Consider the following 17807-nt stretch of genomic DNA (forward strand, 5'->3'; position numbering starts at 1 on the left):
TATATATATATATATATATATATATATATAATCAATCAAGCCATTCATTTAATTAAGCTGTGTTGAAGCAGGGATGCATCTAAAATCTGTAGGACAGTAGATCTTGAGGACCAGGGTTGGAGACCACTGCCTTAGAAAGTAATAGCTTCCTTAGAAGTACAAGCAGCCTCGTGCAGGAAACACACAGCCAGGCAGATGAGGTCAGAGCCAGCTCCCATGTCACAGTATGAAGATAGCATTCCGTTAGTAATAGTAAGAGAAACAGGTCTACACTGAAAAACAGGCTAAGTTACAACATCTGTAAACAAATATGTTGATGGCAGCAGTAAGACTGATATTTCTCCGGGACGTTGTCACAGCCAAACTGGAACAAAGCAAGTAAAGCTAAACTGATAAGAAAAAGCTGAAAGAGTATAAAGTAAGAATGTAAGGTTGAACTAACAATTAAGAAAAGATTACAATTACGAAAGAATGGAAGAGTAGAGATAGAATGAAGCAGAATGATAAAAAAATGGGTCCCTATGTCCTCCAGCAGCCTAAGTCTATAGCAGCATAATTATAGAGATAGCTCAGAATAACCTGAGCCACTCTAACTATAAGCTTTATTAAAAATGTATTTTTTTAGATCTAGCCTTAAAAGTAGAGAGGATGTCTGCCACTCAGGTTAAAACTGGTATTGGTTCCACTGGAAAGGAGCCTGATAAATAAAAGATCTGCCTCCCAACTTCTTTGTATAAGAATCAATAGTAAGCCTTTCCTTTACAGACCTTTTCTTCCAGTGAACATATTGGATTGTATCTACATTTATTCCCATATTTTCCTTGAAAATGCTCAGTTATAGTTTAGTATATTATTGCTGTAGTTCAGAAAGTTCATCCCTGGTTTCCACCAAAGAATTACCCATGATGGTAGGTTTCAGGCATTTTAAATTCACCAAGTATCACTTTTGTAAATGCTTTCCCCAGTATCATTATAATTCAGCAATCTGATATTAATCTTAAAGACTTAAACCACTCCGCCATGACAGACATGAGGGTCATTTGTTTGAATAAAAGAAATAAAATACAAAAATAACAATAAACACAGCCAAAGTGTTTGAGAAACTACAGTCTATGATTATGTAAAGGTTTTATATAATCTAAGCCTTCCAAAAGTCTCTGTAGGCATATATATGAAGACATATTTCTGATAAAAATGTTGGCACTCCTGATTATTCACTGTTATCAAATATGCTATTTTTCTGAAACAAAATGCAGTGCCATCTCTCCTCAAGTTGGTAACAGCTCTCATGACATCACCTTAGAGCACAGTATCATGTCATGGTGAGTAGGATCTTCTTTAGAAAGTTTGAACAAAGGCAAGGAGCTCTCATAGCCAAAAAAAACAAAAAATATTTAACGATTTAGACATTTAGATTTCATTCTGCTGTGGGTGTGTTGTGACCTGGCCAGGTGCAACAGGTCAAGGTAGGAGCTTCCTGAAGGGAACAGGTGATTGCTATTCTACATAGTAAAGTGAGGGGCGTTAAGGTTACAGGATCCGGTGGGGAGGGATTGCTTTTAAGAAAGCTGAATTTACGAGGAATACTCAGACATGCATCAATCAAGCAAAATACTTTCGACTAAGGATCGTGCCTAATTATAATTAAGGAAAAGAATTATAACGCATTTAAAGGTAAAAAAAAATAAATTCCCCCCAAAACTTATTTCTGCTAAGGAAAATCCTGAAAACGTTTCCATAAAGTTAAAACTGTGACCCAGCAGCTCACATAGGATGGACCGTTTAAATGAAGAACTTAAAAAGCCCTTACAAATTCTATATTTTATGAAGTAGTGCATCTTTGAGAAAATTTAATTAATTCAATCGGGTGATATAATGATCTTTGATCAGCATTCAGTGATACACTGGTGTAAAAAATTAACACTGCAATAAAGTTATGATCAAAATAATATCTTAGTTTGTGGATCTGATCAGATTTTAAATATTCATAGAAAGGGTCTCTGGTAGGTAAGTATTCACACGGCTTAATCAATTTGCATGTTTAAAATTTTTTCAACATTGCAATGATGAGTTGTTTATTTTAGGAGGGAAGGCTACTCCCAGGACTGACCTTCTGACTCCAGCTCTCAACAGCTTTCTGAAGAATTAGAGACACTAATGCGCTTTTCTGACCAGACATGAAGTGTTAGCACTCCAGGTGAGGCTACATGCAATGAAGAGGTCCCTTCTCCCCCCTGAAATCCATCACCATCTCCTTAGTCTTCTATACATTGATACAGAAGTTATTGTCTGTGTCTCAATGTCCTCACAGACCCCTAAAACCCTCAATCACTATATAAGGTGGGCACTATATAGTGGACTTTATAGTCAACTCAGTTAACTGTCCATTCAGAAAGATGATCACTACTTGTAACTCTCTGTCGGTCACATAACTCTATCTCCCTGCACGTTGCCTGCGCAATCTTTGGTCTTTCTCACTGCCACGACAAATCCCACAATGCTTTGCGAAAAGAGCTCTCGCAAAGCATTCTGGGATATATCTCCTCATCTAGTGACGATGGATGCACACTACTTTTTAAGGTGCATTCTGGGAAATGTAGAGTCCACAACTTTTTTTTATCCACTGGACATTCTGACACTCATCTAAAATGGCATAACCACTATATAGTGATTAGGTCGGACGTTCAGACACAGCCATTGTCTTGGCTCGACCAGATGTTCAACCTCCTCTTTGCATTTGATCTCCTCATTATTTGTGATGCTTCCCACTACAGCTATGACATTTGTAAATTTTAATATATAGCAGTTGTGGGGTCTAGCTGAGTACTTATATGTCAGAGTAAACAGGAGGGGCCTCAGCACACAGCCCTGGGGCATGTTAAAGGCTGTGGGTGACAGCATTGTGGATCCTGACAGTCTGTGGACTGTTGTTCAGGAAGTCCAGGACCCAGTGCTCCAGTCTAGGAATCAGTCCAAGAGAGAACACTGATGACTAATGACTGTTAGATGATGGTGTTGAGGACCAGGGATAAATCAGGAGGAGCAGATTGTTGTATGAGATTGTGCTCTCCAGGTAGATGAGAGCTGTATGGACCACTGATGACAAGGCATCAACAGTGGATAATTCCCCCCTTTGGGTGTACTGATGCATGTCCAGGGTGGTGTCACAACCAAACAGGAACAGACAAGGCAAAGCTACTATGAGAAAAAGCAGAGAGAGCATAGCATTAGAGATTGAACTAACTAAGATTCTGCAGAGTGGGAGAATAGAGATAGAATGAAGCAGAATGATGAAATGGGAGTCCCTTTGTCCTCCAGAAGTCTAAGCCTATAGCAGCATAGAGATAGCTCAGGATAACCTAAGCCACTATAACTATAAGCTTTATCAAAAAGGAAAGTTTTTTGTCTACCCCTAAAAGTTGACAGGGTGTCTGCCTCACACACTAAAAATTGTTGTTGGTACCACAGAAGAGGAGCCTGATAACTAAAAGATTTGCCTCCCATTCAAATTTTAGAAATTCTAGTAAACCTGCAGATTGAGAGCAAAGTGCTCTGTTAGGAACATAAAGAACGATCATATCTCTGATATAAGGTGGTGCTTGGCTATTTAAGGCTTTTTAAATGAAAAGGAGGATTTTAAATTATATTCTGGATTTAACAGGAAGCCAATAAAGAGACGCTAGTACAGGCAAGATATGATCTTTCTTTTTAATTTTAATCAGAATGCATAATTCTATCGATTAAAAGCATATATATGTATGATCCCTGTGGTACTCCACAGGTAACCCTTGAACATGAAAAAGATTAGTCAAAATGCTAACATAATTGTCATTAATGTGAACAAACTGAAATCAATCACATAGATAAGATTTAAACCAGTCTAGTGCTGTTCCTTTAATTCCTGTAATTAGTCTTTCTAAAATAATATTGTGATCAACTGTATCAAATGCAGCACTGAGATCTAACAGGACAAGTACAGATACAGGTCTATTATATAAGGCCATTAAAATATCATTAGCGACTCTCACCACAGCTGTTTCAGTGCTATGATGAGCTCTAAAACCAGACTGAAACTATTCAAAAAGTTCATTATGGTGTGAATGGTCACACACTTCTTTGGCAAGTACTTTCTCAAAGTTTTAGGTAAGAAAGGACAATTGGATATAGGTCTATAATTGTCCAAGTCATCTGGGTCAAGAGACAGTTTCTTAAGTAAAGGATTAATTACAGCAACCTTAACAGCATTGTGGATCCTGACAGTCTGTGGACTGTTGTTCAGGAAGACAGTCAACTGACAGCCAATCAACGGCCCAGCAGCGCCCAAAAAAGTGTCCTCCTTTTCAGAAACCCAAATTTGGTCACCCTAGCCACTGTGTATTGTAAGTTGCCCTCAAATTAATTGAGGTTTGATTTGTTAATTCACAAATTGTGAAAAAGTTAATGGAGTGCAAATGCACTGAATCTTCTATCTTCACACATAGATGCAGTTTGGAAAAAGCACCAGCAGCAACATTTGCTGCTCAACTCAGGATGTTCCACCTTCTGCACTAACTACTGGTAATCTTCTATACCAATATCATTTTATGTTTCCTATGTCAGCTCAACTTCATGTTTTGTCACATCCACAAAACAAAACAGGTCCACACTGCAATGAACAACTACGTCTGTAGACAAGATAATCTGGGTTGACCTTTCCTCCATCCAAGACCAGGATTAGAAAAAGGTAATCTAGGATCTCTGAAAGGTTTACACAACCTTCAAAAGAGCAGATTAAAGTACCTTCTGGGCAACATTATAGAGCACTATTTGCAAAACCCTACCGCTACAGAGACAGAGTATTTCCTGCGGGTTCCTTTGATAAAGATACAAAGAAAATACAAAACAAAACATATGCTACATACATGGAAAGTATGCTGTGAACACTATAACAAAAGTCAGATTCCTTGATTGTACACAATCATGAGCAAATAAAGCAAATGATCACTTGTTTATTCTTGGCATAACAGTGTGTGCTGGGAAACACAGCACCTCAGTGAGCGTCACCACCACACTTAGGGTGCATGTGACGTACAAGCACAGTTAAACTGAGATATGGAGCAACTTTCAGCTGCTGGTGCCAGTAACAGAGACAAGGCCAGGAGTGCAAATTTGCCTCCTTAATTCTCATCTATATCTGTCTCAGCCCCAGTAGTGGAGCCCTGCCCCCACCACCAAGACGGGGAGAGGCCAGTGACGATAGAAGTTCATAAACTCCTCTTAGCCCTTGCACCCCTTAGCCTGTACACACCCACCTGCTTGCTTTCGCTGACCCCATCTCCATGAGCGTAAGCCAGAGAAAACCCAGTCCCCCAGCTGTCATCCAGGCTCACTCATGGCACTCCACTGCATCTTCTGTCGAGCTTCCCTTCTCTCCTTCCCCCTATAGAAACCTAGACCGGAGCTTGCACCTGTGCTGCAGTCCAATCTCAGCTCCATTATAGAATCTTAATGGATTCAGCAGCATGCTGGTGGAGCCAAACTTTATTAAGGTATTCTCCAAGGTTGACTTATAGAAAGGAGGAAAGAAACATGTTTGTTTGCTATTGCATAAAACTTCATGTTCTGCTGCATGAACCAAAGTCTATAAAGATATAAAAGTATACAGATTTTCTATAATGGTTGTTTAGTATATTATACATATAGCAGGTAGTGCAGTCCAATGACATTTATATATATAAAGTCAAAATGTTACAGAATAAAACACAAAACATTACATTAGAGAATACATTTAAACCTCTTATGTCCAAATATACAACTACATCATCACTTCAAAGCTTCTTTGAAATATCCACTTGAGGCATGAGGTCAGATCTTTAAGTGGAACAACAAGCTGTTGTTCATAAAAGGCAACTGTAGAGACTTTGTTTGCCATTTTGAAATAATAAATGATCTGATAAAGCGGAGTGGAAACCACAGTTTTCAGTGTATGATTCATAACACATTTCAATGGTTGTTTATTGCATGATACTATTGCATTACAGGATGCTTCTTTTTCAAGGATTTATGCTTTTGGACAATAGACTCTCAAATATGTCTGTTTTTTTTTTTTTTGCCAGCTTCTCAGAAGCAGATATAACATATGGGGGGAAGAATAGAGCTTCTTCATCATATAGATTGCTTTCCCTGGCTTCCCCTGTTGCTCACCCGGAGGAGTTTTATTAAATCCTGCACCTCTGTAAACTTCTAAGAATATACCCAAGATATGGGAATGAATAATGAAACTTATAGTTTGTTTTTGCAATGATAGCAGCTTTGAAAAACTTTTGTTGAATCATACCTACTGGAAAAAAGGGAACATGTAAAGTTTCCTGTTTCATACATATATTTTTTGCTTTAATTTGTTGTTTTTTTCCACATTTATTTTATGGGCAATGTTTTTTTTTGTTTTACTTTCATATTATTTCCTTCTTTAGAGAGTTCATCTTTCTGAAAGAAATATCAGCTGTGCTGCTGCCATCAACAACTTCGTTTACAGATGTTTAAGCTTGGCCTGTTTTTCAGTGGAGTCCTGTTTCTCTGACTGTGACTGACTGTAGGAGCTCTCTTCATGCTCCGACATGGGAGCTGGCTCAGAGCTTGTATGCCTGGCTATGTGTTTCCTGGACGGGGCCCCCTGTGGAGCTGGTTTCCAGTTGCCTTTGGTGTCTCTGCTTCTTACTGTATGGCTGCTTTTGTCTCCTTGAACCCCACTTGGCCTCGGCAGATGGCAGCTTACACTGAGCCTGGTTCTGCTGGAGGTTTCTTCCTGTTAAAAGGGAGTTTTTCTTCTCCACTGCCGCTACAAGCATGCTTAGTGTGAGGGATTGCCTTCGAGTCAATGAGCCAACTGGTTTTCTTTAGATAGAAAACTTTGAATCAACACTCTGGATGAACTGGTTGAATTGTAAAGTACCTTGAGATAACATGTGTTGTGAATTGGCGCTATAAAAATAAACTGAATTTAATTAAATTCTTGAGTTATGCAGTTGCACTCTGTAAAAAAAGTGTGTTAATTTATTCTTATTGAGTTTTGAACATCAAAGACTATATTTGGTAATGACGGCTTGTTTTGGCCTGAAATTTTGCTACAGATATGGTGCAGTGACAGGCCTTCTCTATATGCCAGAATGTATGAGGATGACTCCCAAGCTAGCTTAGAGCCTACCTCCAAGACCTCATCTATGGTAGCCCTGATTGATGGGAGATTTTTTTTCTGTAAATGAGTAGTATAAAAACAATAAAATACTTCATATAATGTACTAATCATAGAAATATATTAGAAATGAAGATAAATAGAAATTAGAAATCAGACAATCTTTAATATGAGTTTGAAGCTGACTTACAAAAAGTGCCTAATATAGATGCAGTAACTGCATCCCTAAAAGGTCAGATTATTCTGTAAGTAAATACATTTGCTTATCTCTCTTCCAGTATGTTACACTTTCTGATCATCAGAACAAATTGTAGATATTCATGAAGGCAGACACATTAAAGTTTTGTGCCTACTGTTCTGCTCATTATACAAAAAAATAACTCATGTGCATCTGGTTAGTAGACCTGCTTTGTGTGATATCCAGCTTGCATGGTTGGTTTTGTGCATGCAAACTTTTAAGACCCATACATTTTTGACAGTAAGCCAAAACATTTCATTTTGATCCTGCCTGACCAGGCCTCCTCCTCCAGGCTTCTGCTGTGTCTCCCACGACATTTATCAAACTTTTGATTTAGATTTAGACTTTCTTTTTGCTTCTTTTACAGAATGGCCTCTTCTTTTTGCTTTTCTAAAAGCAGACATTCCACTGACATTTATATTGAAACAGCCTGCTACACAGAGAAAAAGAAATAGTTTTGAAGTCAGTACAGGACTGTGCAAAGAGAGCAAGGAATTGATTTTTCTGTAAAAGGTAAGTTCATATACTATCTATGTGAAAGAGGACATGTGAATAGGTGAGATCTGCTATGGACACAGGTGGTTAAGTCTGTAAAACAATACTGATCCATTAAAAAATCCTTTTTGGGGCCAGGATTGAAAGTGATCATTGGAACTGTCAGAAGAGAAGCATATTTTTACACAGCTTATGTACCTTTGAGACATACTGGTATCTGTTGGCAGTCATGATTTATAGCAACGTAGTTTTTGACATAAAACATGAATAAGATCTATGAGTCCATGTAGTATATTTGCATTACCCACACTATGAGTTGTGCTCATTTTTTTATTAGGCTATCTAACATCCATCCTCCTGAAAAATGGTTTTAGGATTGGTGAGACAAGTTAACATTATTACTGTGTTTTTGTAGTTATTTTGTAAGCTTGCCCCGAAAAGCAAAAACATCTGTTTTGAATTGAGTGTTATCTAACAAATAAAAAATAATAAATAATGGCAATATCAGAAATTAACTTTGTTTAGTCACCATGAATTTTTTTTTCAAACATTTATTGAATCATTATTTTATGCATTCATGTATTTATTTTTATGTTCATTCATATGTGGGTCACTCATCCTTTTACTGGTCAAGGTGTTTGAACTAATTCAGAAGGGTATCCAGTTAAGCTTTGAATAATCTTGTCATTTATCTTTTAAACAGAGAAAATATTAACAAAGGAGACTCTCCTTTTACTAATTATATATATGAAACAATAAGTATGTATTATTAAAAATAATTTGGTAAAAAGCTCAAACATCTATTAACATCTTGGAGCTGTTCTACCCATATCAGAAAGTACAAATGAGTGTTTATCTCTATATATTCAGTGTTCCAATAAACTCTGCACTTCTGTACTCTGCACTTCTGTCGAAATGCAGAGTAGCTCAGAATTTGCAGCTAACAGAAAATCAAATGCATGCTGAGATGTTATGGCAAATAAAGACATGTTTTTGTTTTGTTTTGCATTGTTTTGCATGGTCTTATGGGATTACTGTATTATAAATATAGAAATACTTTTGTTTGCATTTTCTTTTTTTCTGTCAGTTTTTGACTTTGCCCTTGGGTAGGTGAGGTATGCGTGCAACAAGTTTAATAATTACATCCCTCAGGACTATGACACTCAAACCCAATAGTTTAGAGGAGTACTGGTCAGTGATTTAGTTCAGAGTGTTTGGTATTCAAAGTTGTGTATGTAAATCCCATAGACAGTGCTGCAAGCACAAGCAATAACATTTCAACCATGAAACAGTGAAATATGCCCTCAGGATTTTATGAAGGAGCAAAAACATGCAGATGCAGCATGCGTCCTGGCCCTGGGAGGACTCCTGTTTTAAAGTATGATTAATGAAATGTGAAGAACCTGAGCTCCAGCTCCAGCTCATGCGATGAGTGCAGTGTGGTGTGAGGTTCTAAAGATGGCATAACCCCCCCTCTGGTCACTATATTGCTAGCATTAAGACATGTTTTGTTTAGAATGAAGAGGTAAAGCACATCACTGGACTTCCTCTCCTGAAAAATATTCCACACTAGTTCCCCAGTCATGCGCGATGACTAGAAAGTAGATTTGGGACTTTGGTCCCATCCATTGGCTCCCTCTTTTTAAAGCCTGAGTGCTTCCTTCCTGATACGTTGTGTTTGTGCCAAAAGGAATGAGGCTGTAACTGAGCCTGTGGGGACAGATGGCACCTATTTATAGGACCTGCATTGAGGTGTGAAGTTTCTTGGGATTTCTACAAGTCGAGGCCCTGGCTCCTTAAAGGGACTGATGGAGGCTGTGTGACCCACAGTCTATAAAGCCCCTTAGTGGGATTAGATGGACACAAGCCTAAACAACGCAATCTGTGGCCCCTCCCTACAGGGGTCACCAAATAATACCAAGGACAAGCATGCAATGGCTACAAAAAAAAAGGTTTACCCAGGCTATTGAAAAGTACTTACTTTTACAACTTGAAGGATGAAGTGCCTTCAGATCAGTATAGTCAGCCTGTCTTTTTATAAAAGTTATAAAACCACTGTTACTAATACATGGAATTAGTACTAACACTAACAATACATGGAATCTAAGAATCAATTCATGTGCAACAGATTCCTTTTATAATGTGGGACCCCCTTTGCAGTTAAAGTGTCTGATTTATAATGACTTACTATGAAAGGTTTTAAGAGGAGGTAAGAGCAAGAGGTTATCCATCCATCCATCCATCCATCCATCCATCCATCCATCCATCCATCCATCCATCCATCCATCCATCCATCCATCCATCCATCCATCCANATGAAAGGTTTTAAGAGGAGGTAAGAGCAAGAGGTCATCCATCCATCCATCCATCCATCCATCCATCCATCCATCCATCCATCCATCCATCCATCCATCCATCCATCCATCCATCCGTCCGTCCAACCAACCAACCAACCAACCATGTTTTTTAAAGCATGGTAAACTTCTATAAAGGATGAGAAGTGTTTCATATTTTTCATTCCACATCTAGAGGATATGATGGGTATACATCATGGCTGTACTGTCCCAGATAATTTACAAATAACCTCAGGCTAGCCCAAGGTTTCAAAGAAGAAAAAATAACATTTTAGAGGCTCAACTCCTGCTAAGTCTTCTGTAATTAATATAGAGCAACCGGCCAGGGGGTTAGTTTCTTTTTAGGACTTGTTTATAGTCAAATAAGTAAAAAATGTTTGTTGCTGTTTATCTACTTGCAGAATGTTTCACTGGTCATTAAAGCACATCTCAAACACAAGCAGTAGTAACATAGTAAACCACAGTCAATTATAATATTTGTCTTTGTGCTTATTCGAGTGATTTTGAACCATATTTTCTATAAGGGGGGAAGTGTTGGCCTAGTGGTTAGACCACTGTGCTTGTGCTTTGAGAAGGTTGCAAGTACTGGGTTCAATCCCCACAGCGTCCACTCTGGGTTCCTGAGCAAAACCCTTAACCCCACACTGCTCCTCAGGTGCTGCACAATGGCAGTCCACTTCTCCTCAAGTGGATGGGTTAAACGCACAGGGTAAATTTCTCCAATGTGAGATTAATAAGGTTCAATAATTTTTGGTATTATTATTATTATAAATTATTATTTAACATCTAATATCACCTTTTATACTACTTAGATTTGGCATCAGCTTTTAAACACTTTAACTGTCAGTAATTTGTGTGGCCAGTTGGGTTTCATATACCGGTAATAGAAAATACCAACAGCTTCCAAGACAGTAGATAAGCACAGGTTGTAGGAGCTTGGCTTAAAGGTCAATGTGTTTAACTTGTTAGTTATGTCCTTGTCTATAAAAATTTCTTAATTCATCCTTGAAAGCATGTCATCTTTTATTTCAGTGATGTAAGGACCAAGACTTTGTTTGGAAACCTGGCACAGAGAGAATAGTGAGGGTGCCTGCCTTTCTATTTATGTCCTCCCTTAAGCTCGGTCACTATGTGAAACTCACACTTGAGACCACAGACAATGTGGGATCCCTTTGCAGAAGACACAAGCTGGAGATTGTTATAGAGCTCAAGTCAGCCAATCAGTTGAGGGCACCTAATGATGGGCTTCACGGTAATAAAAGGCTAAAGTGTATTTCACAGGCTTCTCATCTTCACGTAGCTGTCACATAGTCAAGGGCAATTTTAAAAAGAAAGCACTATTTTACTTGTTTTGTGACATTATATCCTGGGTTTCTTCACACTAAGAACAAAGGGTGATAAAAAAAATAGTTCAATTCAGTACAGATTATGCTTAACATGTTTGTGGAATGTTTTCAAAATCAGTAAAATGCATTAAAATTATGTTTTTAAATTCAACACTAGAACAACATGAGGGCCTAGTGATAGCTTGGTGGGTTTATAAAAAGAAATGCAAAGCCTATAGATAAGCTGTATCATATCAGTGCTTTATATGGAGATAAAAGTGAAAGGAATAAAAATGACAGAAATGTCATCCTGTCCTCAGATGTTTTTTTGTTTTCTTTACTTATCTCTCTAAAAACTAGAGCAAAATGACTAACATACCTGTCACGCCGTTAAATTACACTAAAGTTCATATGTGGAAAAAGGGTCAGTCTTAGGAATATTTTTAATGTAGAGTTTAATCCCATCCAGCTAAAATATTTCTTTCCTTATCCGTCAGGAAGCTACATGAAAACAGAAAATGAACAGAATCGCCCTTAAAAGTCCAGTTGTAAGACACTAAACATCAATAAGCCTTTTCTCATGTTTATCTTGGGATTAACAAATCTTTGCTGTCTATTTAGTTCCTTTAAAGATTTAACTGCTCTATTGTAAAAAAAAAAAAAAAAAAATCAGAAAAAAAGGTAAATAAAAAATAACTGACCAAAAGGAAACCAACTCTTGTACCAGTAAGAATTGTAGTAAAAGTCATCATGTTTGGACAGCATTTTAATTGATGACTGCTCTATAATACTCAGCTGTTTTCATTACATGGTTATAAACTCAGTGTGTTGTCTTAAGAAACATTTCAGTTAAGGTGTCAGGCTGACACTCAAGCTGTTAAAGCTTCTACTATGTGCAGCATGCAAAATGACTCCAGTGCTTTCCCTTTTCTTACCAGTGTAGATCTACAGTCTTACATACTGATTCTGCAATTTTCATACACTATATTTTAAACAAGACTGGTGAATTCTCAAAAGAAAAAAACAAAACAAACCAGCTCTTTCTTTTACTTGTTTGGACTACCTATAAAGCAATCATAATGAATGGTTTTATTAGGTCCTTCTGCAAGATTTTGTCAAATAATGACCACAGAGTGCAACTTATTTAATTGACTTACAGAAAATGCCATGTGACATAATGAGTATATACATGGTTTTCCTATCTTTTTTATTTTACAAACATTGATCCAAATTTTCAGTGACAATTTGGGATTGTCTTCTTCGATTCTGGTAACGATAAATAAAATGAGTGGAATATTTGCTTTCAGGTGTCATATTATTAGAAGAGTCCACATATGTGATGTTTAGTCTCAGTATTAATAGCACATTTCTGTAAAGGCCTCAGAGGTGTAATAAGTATGTAGGGAATACATAAAAGTGATGAAGTTGTTGAGATCTTTAAAGCTGGGTTGGTTATACACCAATATTCCAAACTTCTAACATCTCAACCAGCGCAATCCAATCCAACATCTGAAAATCAACAAATCTGTCTTTGTTAAGGGATGGAATAAAGTTATTTTTATAAGTATTAACTAGGGGACACAACAAACAGGGGATAAGATTCTATAAGGATAGTAAAGCAGTTTAGTAAATATTTATACGTACACTGCAAAACACATTAAACACTAAGTTCTGAAACAAGATGGTGGCAGTATCATGCTGAGGGGCAGCTGTTATATTTAGAATATTATGGTAGACCAAATCTTACTTTTCTATTTCTTAAATTCCTTTCATAAAACAATGCAATATATCTTCACAGATTTTTTTTAGATTGCTCATATGGAGCTAACGTTCTTCTATGTATCCTGGTTGCAGTTCAAACTGGGTTATAGTTTTGAACTAGGGGTACTGCATACAAATACAGATCTTAATTTTTGAAAGCTTTTTTATAAAAACATTGGACAGCCATGTATCAGTTTCCTCAATTCAAACTAATTTGTTCTAGAATATTTAATAGAATCCCAGCAAGATAGAAAAAAGTGACAAGATATCTAATGCTTTAGTGAAAGGAAGATCAGGCAGATCTATATTACAGGGCTGATAATAAAATAAAATTATACACATAACAATCCTGATCTAAATAGTAACTAAAGGTTGATGTGATACCATATAAGAACAATAATTCACAGATATGCCTTTAATGTGTCAGAGTGAAAAAAATGCAAATGCACAAAGACAAAAAAAAAAAAAACATGTTAGTAGTTTGGATATTTCTTTCCCATGGTTAACACTGGATTGCTCCTTCCTGAGCACCTATCGATGAGACTTGCCACTGGATGTCAGCAGAGCTCCACAGAGCTGCGCCTCATCTCAGATAGATTTTCTTATGCATGGGTAGAGCTCAGTCCAATGCAAAAATCCTAATTCAAACATAAAATAAAAAATGAAGGCTATGTTGATACATGTAAAGTATATAATTTCAACTAATGAATTCTAATACACAAGTTGTATACTTGTAGCCCCAAATTATGATTACTAATAGATATATTCTTGAATCTGTGCGAAATAAGGATCAATCATAACAGGCTGAGTAAAATGTGTTCAGCTACTTCTGGTTACAGATATTCCCCAATCTGTTCAGGTCCAGATACTCTCATGTTGTTCAGACTGCTGAACACAGCAGAGTGGCAGTCAGGCAGCCTTTTCCACAGAGGACCATTCTTGCAGTCATCAGCAAATACACAGACCACTCTAATCCCACCACCATGCAGCCTGCACAGAGTTTGGTTTGCTTTTTTTTTCTTTGCAGGCAATGTTACTCAAAGAGAGACTGTAAAGCGGTTATTGCACATAAAGCACTCTACAAGTTCGCCATAAGCGGGTGCAGCCATTCCCAGTGGGAAGGCGTCCTGTTTGTTCCAAGCACAAATAGCTGAAAGTGTTTCTAATAACTCTTTACTCCTGGGGATTTTTTTTTCTTCCCTGTGCTAAAATGAATCCAAAATGATCAATAAAAGTAAGTTTACCCATATAAAGACGTCATATTCAAATGTTAAACAGATAAATACATGTGGATACACTTGCAAAAAAAAAAAAAAAAAAAAAAAACTGAAAATGTTAGAACTGTAAATTTACAGTCATATGTGTATAGCCTATTAATGTTTTATATATATATTTTTTTATTATTTTTCAAGACTGCACTTTAAAAAAATGAAATTATCTAGAGAGCTGTTCTAAACTAAATTTATTTTTGTTCTCCACGTGTGTAAACATAATGAAGAATAAATCTATGTAAGTTTAAGTCTAAATATAGCATTAAAGGTACAGTTTCATTTACAAAACTTCAACACACCCAACGTCTTAGTGAACACCTAAAACTTGTACGCGACTGAATATAAAAACAATGAAAGTATCTGCTGTCACATTTGAGATAGAAGTGGGCGTTTATGTTTTGTTTTAGGGGAAAGGGCCAATCTAAACAGCGTCCGCTTCTTTGCGCGGAACAACAAATGCTCAGCGGCCAATCCGCTGCAAACTTTCAAACGCTCCCTTCATGACAGCCTGTGGCCCCTGAAAACACGAGTGGGACAAGGAACTCTCTACTTGATATTATTTCCAATATTCTATAGAACTACTGTCCGCTTTTACCCCTCAGAGGTTACTAAACAGGGGAACTTAAAACTAACATGACCAAAATCCTGTTGGCGTGCGGCGTGGTTAAATCTCTGAGAAAAGGATGCGTGGTTTGCAGGAAAGTGGGCAACGCGTGGGGCTGGCCAAAACTTCAGTCTGCGAAACTTTTCAGTGTCAAGGTAAGAAAATGCCTCCTGGATGATGTGCCAATTTAATTCACTTTAAGCCTCCATAAGAAGTGCTGCAAACTTGATTGAGGTCCTAAAAATCTGTGTGCGCAATTAAAAAGTGGTCACATTTTGGGAGGATAGAAGTTCAATAAGCTATTTAAAACTGTTATAAATATATACGTTTCCAATGTATATGACAATTCCTTATAAAATGCACGTAAACACAAATTAAATATGATTTTCCTGTGCTTTTATCTAATCAGTCCTGTGTTCTTAGAAGGAATGCTGTTTTTAACTGAGAGTTTTAGACAGCTGTCAGTGCAGCTGCTGGACTTCCCTGTATCACATCTACAGGATAAATCACTGTTGCATCATAGTTCAGACACTTCAGTTGCTCTATGCAGCTCACAGACATCTTATATTAATTGACACAGAATAGCCCATTTAGTCAATTTATTTAAAAAACTTGTTTATCTACAATTATTTAAGATTTATGCATATTTCCACACCAGAGACGTAGCCAGAAATGATTTATAAGGGTGGCCAGGCAATAACCAATGTACACTGAGGGGTGGCCGAAAGCGGATAAGCACCAGAACCTGAGGATCAAACTACACTGAAAATTAACGAGCACAACATCCATATTTTCTAAATAAAGACTAACTATACTTTCCTACAGCCTTTGCTAACAAACAGACGCGTAATTTCTAGATAAAAGGTGTTGTGGATAAAAATCATGTTTGAGTTCTGAGTTTCATTGTCATTACTTACCTACTTGTATCAATAAGCATTCTGTATAAAATAGATATGTACAAGCACTATTATTAAATCACGACTTGAGAATCACCCCGAAATCGCACAGTTTACGCCAGGCTTAAGGGTGGCCATGGCCACCCCTGGTCCCCATCTAGCTCTGCCCCTAATACACATCAAACAGTGTGAGCAGGGTGCATAATAAACAATACCATTAAACTAATAACAGATGTTTAAATAGATCCAACAGCAAGTTATATGTTATTTTATTTTACTATATATTACTTGCTGCGCCAGGAGCTTCACAATATATGACAGACAGACGTTACCCTGTGGCTTGCATACCCACATTTTTCCCTCCACTCAACTTCCCTAAAATATTTACATTTTTTGGCTCATAGTTGTTATAGATGATGAAAGTCACCATCTACTGGACACCTGTCTAGACTATAATTCTCACCATGATTGTACAATATAGGCTCTAATATAAAATTCATGCTTTAAAAATCATGTTTTTTATTGATTTTAAAAGGAATAATCATCTTTTCTTGGGAACAGAAGTTTCTTCGATTACTTCTGCTCTTTAATCAGCATATATATATATATATATATATATATATATATATATATATATATATATATATATATATATATATATATATATATATAGATGAATTAAATAGAAGTAAATAAATACCCTAAACATATTAACATTTGTATTCAAGGTATCCACATATAATTTAACAAAATAACAAAATAAACAGTTCAATTATATTTGTTTTATGTAGATATAGCTGCATGTTCATACTGTTGTTGTAAAATAAATTAATTGTCATTATATTCCAGTCAGGAATTAATTTAATGTGCAACTTTCAACATGTAGATCATCACTATCAATATATCAGTATTTTAAATGTAATGTGAGAAATGAAAAATATTGAAAACGACCTGTTCCATTTGTATTCATTCTGATGTGTGCTGATGCTGCTCCCCAGTAGGTTTCACCAACCTCTACATTCATACATTTATCTTCCTGGATCTCCCCTCTCTTTTGCTTTAACGCCGACCTGCTCTCTAACTCGTGCTCACAACAGTTGAAGAGATTTGTCGGTCTCAGCATTCGCAGCACATTTCTCAATGACCTGCAGTTTCAGCACAAAGTCCCAGTGGCTCACTGGCTGCCATATCCCTCCTACACTCAAAATCTACAGGCTGCCTTATTTCAAAGTTTTGCCTTTGGTCTGTCCAAACTGGGTTTAGAAAAAGAGAATATATTATTCTTGGGTGAGATTTCACTTGTCATCTGTCTACCTTCTTTTAACTCTCAGGCACAGACAGCTCACCTGGTCCTGGAGGATGGAACCAGGATGAAAGGGTTTTCCTTTGGGCATAATGGCTCTGTAGCTGGGGAACTTGTCTTCAATACAGGCCTGGTTGGGTAAGAAAGAAACTCAGTCTTTTGTCCTTACACCATAAAGTCTTAAAGAAAACTGTACCCTCTAACAAATCTCTGTCAGGTAAAAAAAAAAAAAAAGAAAGAAATAAAGCCTCGAGAAAAGGTTTGGAGGTTATAATAAAGGCAAAAAAAAAAAAAAAGATATCTATAAAATCTTAAATCCTTTCTATGAATCCCTCATATAAGATAGCCTCATGTAATTTATATAGAACTCTTAATAAAATAGATTTAAT

At 36.9% G+C, this 17807-nt stretch overlaps 1 protein-coding gene across 1 annotated transcript in view; it reads left to right on the top strand.

Moving 5' to 3' along the window:
- The first annotated feature begins 15099 nt into the window (after positions 1-15099).
- The window catches only part of cps1 (carbamoyl-phosphate synthase 1), an 80551-nt gene continuing 77843 nt past the window's right edge, over positions 15100-17807 (top strand). Inside the window, exons 1-2 of the mRNA XM_015379943.1 lie at positions 15100-15374; positions 17447-17556. Coding sequence (XP_015235429.1) covers positions 15249-15374; positions 17447-17556 — 236 coding nt within the window. The 5' untranslated portion in view covers positions 15100-15248. The remainder of the gene's footprint in view (positions 15375-17446; positions 17557-17807) is intronic.

The sequence above is a fragment of the Cyprinodon variegatus genome, unplaced genomic scaffold (assembly GCF_000732505.1).
Source record: "Cyprinodon variegatus isolate N-32 unplaced genomic scaffold, C_variegatus-1.0 Scaffold204, whole genome shotgun sequence".
Classification (NCBI taxonomy): domain Eukaryota; kingdom Metazoa; phylum Chordata; class Actinopteri; order Cyprinodontiformes; family Cyprinodontidae; genus Cyprinodon; species Cyprinodon variegatus.